General features: G+C 44.8%; 1 protein-coding gene across 1 annotated transcript in view; it reads left to right on the top strand.

Annotated features, from left to right (window-relative positions):
• ITGA8 (integrin subunit alpha 8) overlaps nt 1–13,765 on the top strand; it is a 155,652-nt gene that overhangs the window by 30,211 nt on the left and 111,676 nt on the right. The window contains exons 4-6 of the mRNA XM_063147540.1: nt 8,251–8,374; nt 9,486–9,547; nt 11,814–11,859. Coding sequence (XP_063003610.1) covers nt 8,251–8,374; nt 9,486–9,547; nt 11,814–11,859 — 232 coding nt within the window. The remainder of the gene's footprint in view (nt 1–8,250; nt 8,375–9,485; nt 9,548–11,813; nt 11,860–13,765) is intronic.

Here is a 13,765-nt window from a genome sequence, read left to right as displayed (position 1 = left end):
TGTGTTTAATTGAAATCTAGGGCCGCCAACATTGATGAACTTGTACTTAGGATGGTACTTTGGAACTTGGATCAGTCAGTACAAATATGGAAACAGTTTGGGCAGACTAGAAAGGAGCTTGTATTTCTTCTCACAGGGCTGGGCAGCGTAAGCCACATGTGGCCTCCACCACTCCACTGGTGTGGTCTCCGCTGCAGCAGCAGCAGCAACAAAATTAACCCTACACACAGACCCCATGGTCACATTAGTGCTACAGAGTGCTGAACAGGCCAAATGTGGCTTGATTTGAAGCTAAATTTGGCCTGTTTAGACTCAAGAGTGTTAACATAGCCATTTCTTTTCTTACATTGGGGGGAGGAGGGGGAAATGGCTCCCAAAACTCCTGAAGTTGCTCACCTCTGTTCTAGCAACTGCCTGCACCTCACAGTTGAGGAACCATGGCTATGCTGAGATGGGGGTCATTGGATCTATGGCTCCAAGTCTGAAGTTTTCTTTCAAAAACCCTCCCTGTATATACTGTGATTTTATAGGTCATTTTACACACACAGCTAGAAGCCCCTAGGTGGAAATCCATAACGATCTACTTGTGTTGTTCTTGAGCAGTTTTATTAACTCGTAAGGCGACGGTGACGTGTTCTCTCATGGACAGGCATTTTGCATTAACAGTTAATGCACTAGGATTTAATCGAAAAGCTTTATAAATGACGACAAAACATCTTGCATTTTAAACCTCGAATTCGGTCATGCTTAATTTTCCCAAACAATTATGAAGCAACAAGTGTTGCCCTGGGATTTGTTCTAAAACGGTTTGAATTATTTCTTAATGGGAGTGTGTATCGAAAGGAAATGCCTTGCTTTAAATATTCACTCATGTGGTTAACCCCAGAAAAGGATTTTGACATAAAACAGGTGATGAATAAAACATCACCCTCTCCTGTTACGGAGTGAGCATGAATGGTGAATTCCCCACAGTCTTCTCTCCAAGCAATCGCAGCTCTCAGATTCCAAACGAGGCACCTTTAGATTACCTCCCCTTTGTGCCTGTGCTCCGTCTCTCCTTTTTAATAATACTAATAATAATACTAATAATAATGCAAAGTTTGATTTCCATATAGAAAATAACTGCCAAAAATAAATCCTACCTATGCAAGTCACCCGACAACTCCCAGTGGTTGTCGACCATGAAGTTCAACAAGGGAACCATTTTCTTCCAACACATTAGTTCGATTGTACACATCTTGGTTTAGTTCTGTGCATCTTGCAGTGGACTGGAAGAGTTACAGCCCAGTCTTACCCCACCTTGGTGCCCTTCAGATGTGGACTGAAACTCCCATCACTCTCAGCCAGCATGCAGTACACACATCTGGAGGGCACCAGGGTGGGGGAAGCCTGGGTTGTAGGATGCTGAAGAGCCACATCCAAATTGGTGGCTGTGGCATTACCCCACAGTTCTGTTCCCTTAGGTATGTCTGGATTTGTATGTCTAGTGAGTACAGAATGTTGGACTGAGTGGGTGTGGCTGATGATGCTGTGAAAGGGGGGAGGAGTATAAATGGGGGAGTCTAGAGCAAGTGGTTGTTGGTTAGTTGGTTGGGAGTGTCAGGGCTTTGCTAGACCACGGGTAAGCCCGGGGCTCACCCCGGGCTCACCCCAGTGCATCCAGTTGATGCACAGGGGATCCCAGGCTCAGGCAGGGATCAACTCTCGTTTGATAACCTCTCGTTTGGATTACTGCAATGCGTTATACGTGGGGCTGCCTTTGAAAATGGTCCGGAAGCTTCAGCTGGTACAAAACAGGGCAGCCCGTTTACTAACAGGGACTGGCCGGCGAGATCACATTACGCCAGTCCTTTTACAACTTCATTGGCTGCCAGTCCAGGTCCGGGCCCGATTCAAAGTGCTGGTATTGACATTTAAAGCCCTAAACGGTTTGGGGCCAGGTTATTTGAAGAAACACCTCCTCCCATATGTACCTACCCGGACCTTAAGATCATCTACAGGGGCCCTTCTCCGTGAGCCCCTGCCAAAGGAAGTGAGGCAGGTGGCTACTAGGAGGAGGGCTTTCTCCGCTGTGGCACCCCGGTTGTGGAATGAGCTCCCCAGAGAGGTCCGCCTGGTGCCTACACTGTACTCCTTTCGTCGCCAGCTGAAGACCTTTTTATTCACTCAGTATTTTAACACTTAATTTTAACTTAAATTTAAATTATACTGTTTTAACTCCGTATTTTAACCTTATATCAATTTGCTACGTGGTTTTATCCTGGTTGTGCTTTTTATATTGTATTTTGTATTTGTGTTTTTAACTTGTTGGTTGTTTTATGATGGTTTTAATTTTTGTGAACCGCCCAGAGAGCTTCGGCTATTGGGCGGTATAAAAATGTAATAAATAAATAAACTCTCCCTGGCCTCGGGATAACGGGCACCACTTTTGGCCCGGTATTTCCCGCGGTCTCGGGCTGAGCCCAATACCGCAAGCGTGTAGCCTGTTCTGCCGCTTTTCCTGGCTACCTCAGTTACTCGTGAGTAGCCAGGAAAAGCGATGGACGGGGCGCAGCACTCCACAGGAGCACTGCGGCTATCAGGGCAGGGTGGGGAGATTGGGGCAGGGGGATGATCGGGGCGGGGGAGATCGGGGCAGGGGGGAGAACGATTTTTTTAAAAAAAATACTTACCTAAGCGCACGAGCGTTCGTGCTCATCCAGCCCTTTAATTGGAAAAAAAATGGTGGGCGTGATGGGAGTTTCCTTTAGCCCGTCGAGTCTGACGTGTGGATTGGAGCGACAGCCCGCGGTAACTGCACCGTGGGCTCGCCCCTCCTCCTGTACGGATTACCAGGTAGGTCTAGCAAAGGCCTCAATTAGGATTGTCAGTGGTGTGGAGAGTGAAAGGAGCTAAGATTTTAAGAGACTTAAGATTACTGTTTTTATTAAAACTAGTAGATTAAGCAGGTTAACCTGAATTTGAAGTAACTAAGATCTGTTAAACAAAAATAAACATGTTATTTTGTTTTGTTACCTCAAACCACATGTCTGCTTGGCTTTATCACCTGTTCTACAGTTACTACCATAAACACCTTATATATAAGCTTCAGCTTATTACATACACAGTAAAACCTTTTCAGAGTCTAGCCTTTACCTTCTCATATGAGGGAAAGATTGTGTTTTACCCTACCCTCAGGTTGTTCAAGTGGTGGTGCTTGGCTTGAGGAGGGTTTGTGTGCAACAAGGCCTGGTGTGTGAGGCCTGTGTCGTGACAGTGGCCATAACTACAACTTGTGCTAGCAAATTCCATAGTTTAACACTGTGCTGTGTGATGAAATACTTCTTTTTATCTGTCCTGAATCTCCAACCAATCAGCTTCATGGGATGATCCCGGGTTCTAATATTATGGGAGAGGGAGAAAAATGTCTCCCTCTCCACCTGAACCTTCTGACTGAATATGCCAGGGATCAAACCTTCTGCATGCAAAGCATATACACTAGCACTGAGCTCCAGTCCCAACATTGAACTTCTTGGGGAAAGAAGTAATGGCGGCCGCCAAATTGGATGGCTTTAAAAAAGTGTTAGAGAAATTCATGGAGGATAAGATTATCAATGGCTACTAGTCCTGATATCTATATGATACCTCCAGTATCAGAGGCAGTATGTACACCAGTTGTTGGGGGACATGGGTGGGAGGGTGCTGCTGCACTCATGTCCTTCATGTGGGTTTCCCGTTAATAGCTGATTGGCCACTGTGGGAACAGAATGCTGGACTAGATGAATCCTTGTTCTAATGCAGCAGAGCTCTTCTTATGTTCTTATGAAATATCACACACCCAGCCCATGCAAGGTGGGGGGAAAATGCATCCCAAACCAGGTAATTAAAAATCATGGTGACAAACCAGTCCCAGTCCAGCTTCACTTTGCTATCAAATATTGCTTGTCTCAAATTTCCTTTCTTTCCATGCTGCTGTGATGAATGAAATTGCTTTCCCTCTGTAATTACCTTGCCGTTTAGATTAACTTCTTTCCTCCCTTTTTCATACCTGCCCTTTGGGTGCACCTTTCTCCTATTTACTGGCAGACTGTTGGAGTATGTGGGTGTCCCCTCTTTTCCCACTTATCCCCCACCCCTGTATTTGTAATACAGCCACCTCTGCTTTACTCATTGTTTACCTGGTCTGCATTGTAAATTTTAATTAATTAATTTTTAAAAAAATAGTCTGCAATGCCTGCCAATTGCTGCCTGGTTGCATGGCCAAATTCCCACCTTCTCTGTCCACCATTCATTCATGCCTTCCACGAGCTCCCACAAGTCCAGGATAGTTGATTTAAGCCACGGTGATCATCATCCTGTGGTCAAATTTTATTTATTTATTTATTTATTTATTTATTACATTTATATACCGCCCCATGGCTGAAGTTCTCTGGGCGGTTTACATAAGTTAAAAACAGTAAACATTAAAAAAAGTATACAAAATTTAAAAACCATCAGAAACGTGAAAACAGTATAAAAACAACAGTATCCATTTCAAAACAACAGTTCTGAGGTCCGTTAGAAAACAAACTTAGTGTTGTTAAATGCTGTTAAATGCCTGGGAGAAGAGAAAAGTCTTGACCTGGCGCCTGAAAGATAACAGTGTTGGCGCCAGGCGAGCCTCATCAGGGAGATCATTCTACAGTCAGGGGGCCACCACCGAAAAGGCCCTCTCTCTTGTTGCCATCTTCCGATCTTCCCTCAAAGTAGGCACTCGGAGGAGGACCTTAGATGTTGAGCGCAGTGTATGGGTAGGTTCATGTCGGGAGAGGCGTTCCATCAGGTATTGCGGTCCCAAGCCATGTAGGGCTTTATAGGTTAAAACCAGCACCTAGAATTGGGCTCGGAAACGTATAGGCAGCCAATGCAAGTGGGCCAGAATCGGTGTTATATGTTCGAACCTCCCTGCACCAGCTATCCATTTGATCTAGGATGAGAGCCACCAGTGCTTCTGGAAGGATATAATTCCACCCGGATTGACTATTTGCTGGATCGAAATTAATCAATTAACGTCTTTTATCTTTGGCGGACATAAATTCTTCAGTCTGGCACGTACTATTCAGAGTCCATTTCCAGCCAAACCCAGGGCTGCGTTCTTCAGGCTGGAGGCTATTTCTGGGTTTGAAGCCACCAACAACCATTCAACCTCTTGTTGATTTAAATTGTGGTCTCGAATGTGCTTCCAAAAGGCAGTCAGCCAAGGCACCGCTTTATCCACCTCAAATGGGCCAAGTGTGCAAGGCAGCACCGTGATGTCTTCCGGGCCCAAAAGGAAAGTGGCTTTAATACACTCAGGCCATAGCTAGACCTAAGGTTTATCCCTGGATCGTCCAGGGGTCAAACCTGTTTATCTAGGTGACACACAGGGGATCCAGTGCTCAGGCAGGGGCGAACCCTGGATGATCCCAGGATAAACCTTAGGTCTAGCTGTGGCCTCAGTTTGGCCTACGCTACCTTAATTTGAAACTGGAGCACGTCTACTGTCCTCCTGTATCTGTGCTTTATCTTAGCGAGTCTAAGAGAGGGAAAAGCAGATGGGTAGGCTGGAATTTCACCCAGTGGTCACCTCATAGACAGAGATGGCCAATCTGTGGCCTTCCGGTTGTTTTAGCCTACAACTCCCATCATCCTACACCATTGGCAATGCTAGCTAGGGCTGATGGGAGTTGTAGGCCAAAAATCTAGAGGGCCACAAATTGCTCACTCCATACTGTTGCCCAGGATGATAAAGAAATTATATCAGACAGTCAACATAAGTGGATACATAGAAGAATGTCTGACATGATTGCTTTCAATATTGTTCATCTCATGTGCAAGGCAGAAAGTAGATGTAGACCACTTGGAGTCACATTACCTATTTAAAAGCTTTCTGCAGTCTTTGTCCAAGTAGTGAAGTCAAGTATTAACCCCACCATTACCACACGCACACGCACAACCTCCACTCAAAAATAAAAGGAAATGGAACATATGAAGATCCATCCTGGATCAGACCAAGGGTCTATCTTATCCAGTACTCTGTTCACATAGTGGCCAACCAGCTGTCGACCACTACAAGGGATTTACTACAAGGGATTGTGAGGAGCTCTGAAAGGATCTCTCCAAACTGGGAGAATGGGCATCCAAATGACAAATGTGGTTCAATGTACAGTAAGGGAGTGCAAAGTGATGCCAAAGAAATCCCAACTTCAAGTATAACCTGATGGGGTCTCAGCTAGCTGTGATTGGCTGAGAAAGAGATTTTAGGGTTATGATGGACAGCTTGATGAAAATGTCAACCCAGCATGCAGCCGCTGTAAAGAAAATTCCATGTTAGGCATAATTAGAAAAGGAATTGAGAATAAAACTGCCAAGATCATACTGCGTTTATACAAATCTATGGTGCGACCTCACTTGGAATACAGTGTAAAGTTCTGGTCACCACACCTAAAAAAAGATAAAATAGAGCTGAAAACGTGCATAAAAGGGCAATTAAAATGATCAAGGGGAAGCATCTCCCCTATGAGGGAAGATTAAAATAGCTGGGACTGCTTTGCTTGGGAGAAAAGGAGGGTAAGGGGAGACATGATAGAGGTGTGCAAAATCATACATGGTGTGGAGAATGTGGATAGGGAGACATTTTTCTGCCCCTCTCAAAATGCTAGAATCTGGGGTCATCCCATGAAGCTGATTGGTGGGAGATTCAGGACAGATAAAAGGAAGCACTTCTTCACGCAGTGCATAGTAAACTATGGAATTCACTATCACAAGATGTAATGATGGCCACCAATTTGGATGGCTTGAAAACTAGGGATGTGCTCCGCTTCTAATTGGACCGGCGAATTAGAAGCGGAGCGGGGGGCTTCACCTGCCCTTAAGGCGGAGGCGAAGAGGATTGGGGGGCCGGCGGAGCGTGGCGAAGAGGATCGAGGTGAAGGCGGATCCTTCGTCTCGATCCGGAGCTCCGCCGGAAAGGTAAGTGGGGTTTACCGGGCCCTGCCGCTGTCGCTGTCGCCCATGCGGCGACAGCGGCAGGGCCAGGTAACCCCCCCGCCCTCCTCTCCCTTACCTGCCTCCGTCCGCGGTCTGTCGGCGTCTTCAATTGAGCCCGCGGTTCAACCGCGGGCTCAATTGAAGACGCCGACGGACCGCAGACAGAGGCAGGTAAGGCCCCCCTCCCCCTTGGTCCCTTACCGAGCTCTGCCGCTGTTGCTGCATGGGCGGTGATGGCGGCAGGGCCCGGTAAACCTCCCGCCCTCCTCTCCCGGCCTTACCTGCCGCCACTCCCCTCCACTGCGGAGCTCCGATTCGGAGCCGGAGCTCCGCGGCGAAGAGGAGCAGAGTATGGGCGGAGCGGCGCGGAGTGGGCCGACCCGAAATTTTCGGATCGGCCCGCGGGGTGGAGCGGGGGGTCCGTGCACACCCCTATTGAAAACGGGATTGGATAAATTCCTGGTGGAGAAGGCTATTAATGGCTACTAGCCCTGATGGCTATGTGCTACCTCCAGTATCAGAGGCAGTAAGCCTGTGTGCACCAGTTGCTGGGAATGTGGGCAGTGAGGTGATGTTTCACCTGTGTCCTGCTTGTGGGTTCCTGGTCAACAGCTGGTTGGCCACTGTGTGATGGAGCCTTGGTCTGATCCGGCATGGCTCTTCTTGTTTCCTTAAATGCTACTTTTCCTACTATGTAGGCACCAGGCAGTAAGATTTTTCTTAGGCACTCCCACTTGTTTCCTTGTTATCAGAACCCATTCTAGACTGCAATCCTGATCAGCCTTTTCATGGAAGGATGTAGAAATGGATGCATATGCTTTTTATTGCATCAGTCAACTGGGTCCACAGATGTTGTTGGACTACACTTCCACCATCCCCACCTACCATGACCAATAGGCAGGGATGATGGGAGCTGTAGTCCAACCACATCTTAAGACCCATGTTTGGGACAGGCTGTAATGCCTAACATTGCCTACTTCATCTAGAACAACTCTTTGTGGACTCAGGCAGAGATTTTTCCCTTGCCCTGCTGCTTCGGCTCCTTTTAACAGAAGATGATGCGTTTTGGACCCCATGCATACAAAGGAGATTCTGTTGAGATCCCATCTCTGTGCGCTTAGCACAAGGATAAAGCTGTAGAAATGCATCTGGTATAAGAAGAATGAATGTAGTGTTATATCTGATGTTTAATTGGAGGGGGAACCCAACCAACACACACACAATGTCTAAAATGTCTTTGATGCGCAACTCATGTTTTGATAGGCTTGTGCTCCCTTGTATCACTGGAGGACTCTGAAAGCTACACCTGAAAAAGATCCAGTTGGCACCTGCTACGTAGCAATTCAGAATTTCAGCGCCTATGCTGAGTATTCTCCTTGTCGTAACAGTAAGTTGTTTGTTTTTTCATAATTTGTCCTGCTGAGATTGTAATCTGTGCTCTCATGCGTTCATCCCAGGTGTAGCTTTGGCTAAATGGTTCTTACTGAGAGGCACCTTCTTGCAAAGTGGATCTCGGTTAAAAAGAGATGTCAGATTATATGTTTCTACTTGGATGCTTTTATATTTAATTAAAAGTACAAAGATGAGGCTGGTGCTATTATGCTGACATGTGAAGACAGAATTGGCTTAATTTGAAAGAGCTTTAAATATAGCAAACAGATCTTGATAAGCAGAAGCCAACTTTTAAAAGCAGCTGATCATTCCAAATGGAAATCTCTTTTTATAGAATTGGCAACTTGTAGGTTGAACCTGTGCTAAGAAAATCATGCTGTTTTGTGAGTGAGCGAGCAAGCCATGGGCTACAGTGCAGCAGTAGGGGACGGGGAACCGTTAAAGTAACTAAGAACTGTACAACTCCTACACACCTTTTGATACGTTTCCTGACTGTCACTGTTCAGTGCCCAAATGAAGGTGCCTTTTCACATCTCAGAGACAGTAGTTTATGCAGGAATGTACAAAGGCAGCACTGACTGGACTATAGTGAAAGTTTCTGGCATCTACACAATCCAAGGCCATTTCTCTCACTCTTGACTGATGTCAGTTGGGGTAAAATGAACGTAACGTCTCAAATTCACCTTTGAATCTGCCAAAGCAGATTCCGATGGTGAACTTCTTGTTTGGGTTCAAATTTCCCTGGCCAAATTCACATGCTGGTTTTGATGTCAGATTCCCCCCCCCCCCCTTGAAACTAGCATTCAGCTCAGAAATCAGTGCTCAGAAATTTCAGCCCCAAAACAACATAGAATCATAGAATAGTAGAGTTGGAAAGGGCCTATAAGGTCATCGAGTCCAACCCCCTGCTCAATGCAGGAATCCACCCTAAAGCATCCCTGGCTGATGGCTGTCCCGCTGCCTCTCGAAGGCCTCTAGTGTGGGAGAGCCCATGACCGTAATGTTAGTTCTTCCTTCTTGGAAAGCCCTCTCCATTTACTGTGGGTAACATTCGAATCACTCCATATTATGAAACTAATTCAATGTTCACACTTTGATACCTCCAGACAATCCGGATCCTGAGGGACAAGGTTACTGTCAAGCAGGATTCAGCTTAGATTTTTACAAGGTGAGAGTCCACAGTGGTTGGCTTGGCTCCAAATCTTGTAACTACTTTCATCTTCGCTCTCAAATGCATACCCCTCATCTCCAATTCATCATTTCTCATCTCAAAATGTATATTTTTTTAAAAAAAATTACATAGTATTGAGTATCTAAAACCGATTTAGTTTCATTCAGAAGTTCTTAAAAACTGACATCCCCCCCCCATATTTCTTAAAGCTAATCATAGGCAGGAACTCAAAAAGGAAATGTACAGCTACTTCCATGCACTAAAGGGAGACCATTTTTTTTTTTACTAAGGAATGGATTAAAGGACAGATGATTAATGAGTTAAAATCTCTAGATGATTGATAACCCTGATAAAAACATGAGAATATGTTGGCAAGTTCCTAATTCACCAAGTGAATGCTAATGTGGTTCAGCAGCAAATGATGTAAAGAACTTTCTAGAAGCACTTGTGCCAGCAGCACTTTCTCAACCTCTGCTTTTCAAATAACAACCTGGGACAAGAACTATAGATTATTGCTGCCTCCACTGAGCAGCAGTGTAGGGGCCCGTGGCCTTACCAGCATAGGGGTGTGCAAGGGGTGTGCCAGGTGTGCCCAGGAACACCCTAAAGTCTCACGCAATAATGTCTCCCTGTTGGAAGCCATGTTTCAACAAGGCCAGGAAGAGAGCCCCCAAAGGCTAATATCGCCTCATAAGACCCTCCTCTGGCCATTGTCACCACAAAGCCTGACCAATTCTGGGGCTTGAGGAGTGTCTCCTCATTCCCACCCCCACCCCTGCAATTGGCCCTCCCCTGGTTAGGCAAGCTGAACATGGAGTAGGGCATCAGTGTCTACAATATTTAATAAATAAATAAATAAATAAATAAATAAGAACAATGTCCTTTATGATTGAGTATTCAATAAATGTTCGCCTTTAAAAAATAAATAAATAAATTTCCCTGGGTGCACATCCTAATGCAATGTGCTGCGCATGCCTATGCTTATCAGCCATTATTATTTGGTTGGCAGAGGCTAAGGTAGCTGCAGTTTCAGGCACATAACTGTTCATGCATCTGTATAGTGCGGTTCTAGCTGCCTCTGCCTCTGTTGCAATCCAGCAAAACCTGCTGTTAAGGACCTGCGTCCCCTCTCCCCTTCAGCTCATGATCAGTGGCAGACACTGTTCAGCTTTCATCCCTGCACAAGCAGCCACAGGATGGGAATTATAATTAACTGTCCCACATTATGAAGATGAAGAAAAAAAATAAAGGTTGTAAGGTATATTTAGAGTGGTATATATGTAACCAGTAAAAGTAAAAAATATACCTTTTTGACTGACAAATTTGTTGTATTTTAGTGCACCCACCAGATATGTGCTTGGCAGATAAAGTTCTCCACTTTATTTTTCTTATTACGCCAAGGTATGAAAACATTGGTATGTAATAAGACTTAGGCCTCATCTACATCTAGGAGCCTTCTGGGAGGGCAGGGGAGGATCTCGAGTTTTCCGGCTTTCAGGATCCTCCCCATGCATACAAATGCCAGCATGAAGTCCTGGAGGGAAAGAGGGACGTCCATTGCGGCATGGTTTTGTTTTGGTTTTGGAAGGAGGAGCTGGTTGCGTAATTGCTCGGCCCTGATCCTCTGAAAAAGCAAGTAAAAAAACCCTTAAAGTAAAAGTGCCAGCAGCCATCCTGGGAATGGTGAAATTGCTCCCCCACACCACCCCCAATGGGCACGGAGTCACTCTGTGCAGCTCCGTGCCTGTTTAAAGAACCCTGCTACTTGCGGGGAGGAGGGAGGACCTGGGAGCACTGGCCACACCACCCGCAGTCTTCAGGGTTGTTCCAGGACTGCAGGGAAAAACAGGATAAAAGTAGTCCATTTTATCCCAGGAAAAGTGAGTGGTCGTCCCTGGTTGACCCCAGGATCCCCTGTGCATCATTTGGATGCACAGGGTTGACCTCGAGCTGACCCCAGATAAATGGATGATGTAGACATGCCCTTAGACTTGTCTTTCCTTAAGCACCTTAAATGAGGGAGCTTCCATTCTAGGACAAAATTTGGCCAATTGCTCAACCCCAATTGGAAGGATGCTCTGTCTCCATTGATACCCAAACTATGTCATAAATTCTGTATATCCCCCACCCTCAGCAATACTGGCTAAATGATACCATTTTATGAGTGTTAATTGTTTGAATCTTTTTCCACATCTTTGCTTTTGGTCTCTCAGGCATATTATCAATCGTAATTTAATGTTGCTCTTGTCTGTCTTGTATATAGAATGGAGACCTCATAGTAGGAGGACCTGGCAGTTTTTACTGGCAAGGTATGTTCATCTGTTTTTTAGCGCAAGCACGGAAATGAAAAATGAAGTGAAGTCAAGGGTGCAATTCTACAACTCCCAGCATTCCCCAGTCAGCCTGCTAGCTGGGACATGCTGGGAGTTCTAGGACTTTTTCTGTCTAAACATGCATAGGATTGCACCCTAAGAATTTTAATGATCAGCAAATAAGACTTGCAATCCTAACTCTTTCTAGGGAGCAAACTCCATTGAACGAAGTATGACTTATTTCTGAATAAATGTGTATAGGGTTGGCTTGCCCAATTAGAAAATGTTTTAGTCCATTTTTATTCTCATGGCTATAAATTGGCACTATCAGTAATGCAGCCATGTCAGTTTACAGGTAGATTGAGAGGTCAAAATCATACTCTGGATTACGCAGTGCAAGAAATGTGGCCCATGTTTTCTTTTTCTACATAAAACATTTTATTGATGAAGGATGATAGGCAAGAGAAAGGACATCACTTAATTTCCCTGTGCTGAACTAAAATTAAGGAAGATACCACATTGTTTGACCTTTCCTGACCACAGGACTTTCCAGTTATGTTTGATTGGGTAGAGTTTGCATTGCTCATGGCACATCTACCATTCATGGACTTACCTTCCCATACTCTTGGTATTTACAAGACTCATGCGCATTCAGTTGAGATTCAGATCGCCAGGCCCAAAATATCTGGGATGTCCCTTAGGACAGAAGTTGATAGTGGTTACACCATCTTTCATTTCCCAATATCTACTGAGAATTGCTCACTTATATAATATCACAAAGGTGCTGACCCAGTGATGTTGAACCTCTTTCAGCCTGGGGACTGTATTTCATTTTGGAAAATCTTTAGGGACCACATTCCAATCAAGGGCGGGACCAAAGGCAAAGTAATAATACAGTTAACAGGAAAGATGTACTACAAGCCAGAGGGACAAAAGACTTCTTGATCTTGTGCGTCATTTATTTATTTATTTATTCATTTATTTTTGTATTAAGAGGTGGCATGGACAAAAAAAAAAAAAAGCAGGATGACAGCTAACACAAGGCATAAGCATCGGACCGGCTCCATCTGCATGTGATAGATGTCATGTCCAATTCTTGGGATTAATTGAAATTAGTGGTTGGCATACATTTTCCAACAGCCTAATTATGGAAGAGAAATGTTATTGTCTCCCAAATCTGTGATGGATTCTGTGTGGTAATGGAATGGCTGGACCAGTTCCTAGCCAAATGTTATGCAGCTGTAGCTGGAGAGAGTTTCCCTATTGAAACCGGACTGTGAAATAAGACACCAGGGGTGCAATTCTATGCAAGTTCAGACAGAAAAATGTCCCACAACAACTCCCAGCATTTCCTAGCCAGTAGGACTTTTTTTTCTGTCTAAACATGCATAGGATTGTGCCCTAAGACACCTGTGTAGACAAGCCCTTAGTGTGTGTGTGTGTATACATGTGTGAGTGTATCTATCTATCTTATTGCTGATAAGCAGTTTTTACCATATACAGGATTAGTTGGTAGGACTTGAGTGAGGGAACTGTCCTGTACACGTTGATAGAAGCTCAGTAAATGCTTTGAAAGTTTGACATTATGATATTGACCTAGGGCCGATCTACACCAAGCAGGATATAACACTTTTAAAACGGTATGAAAACTGTATGTGTAATGTGTCCTGGACCTGAACAGTTGCCATAACCATTATAAACTGTTATAAGCAGTGGTGTAGATCCTGCCCAAGATTTACATTCTGTGCTTAGAACTGAATTGTGTGATAGATGCCTTCCATTTTGTTAGTTTGTTTTCTTGCTTGCTTAATTACCTGGAAATATACTGGTGTCCCGTATTTTGAAGAAACTTTCATTGCAATCGTGAGGGAAAACAGTTGATGCTCTAGTCTCTGCTCCAATG

Source organism: Elgaria multicarinata, chromosome 1 (assembly GCF_023053635.1).
Source record: "Elgaria multicarinata webbii isolate HBS135686 ecotype San Diego chromosome 1, rElgMul1.1.pri, whole genome shotgun sequence".
Lineage (NCBI taxonomy): Eukaryota > Metazoa > Chordata > Lepidosauria > Squamata > Anguidae > Elgaria > Elgaria multicarinata.
This window is presented reverse-complemented; position numbering and strand designations above follow the sequence as displayed.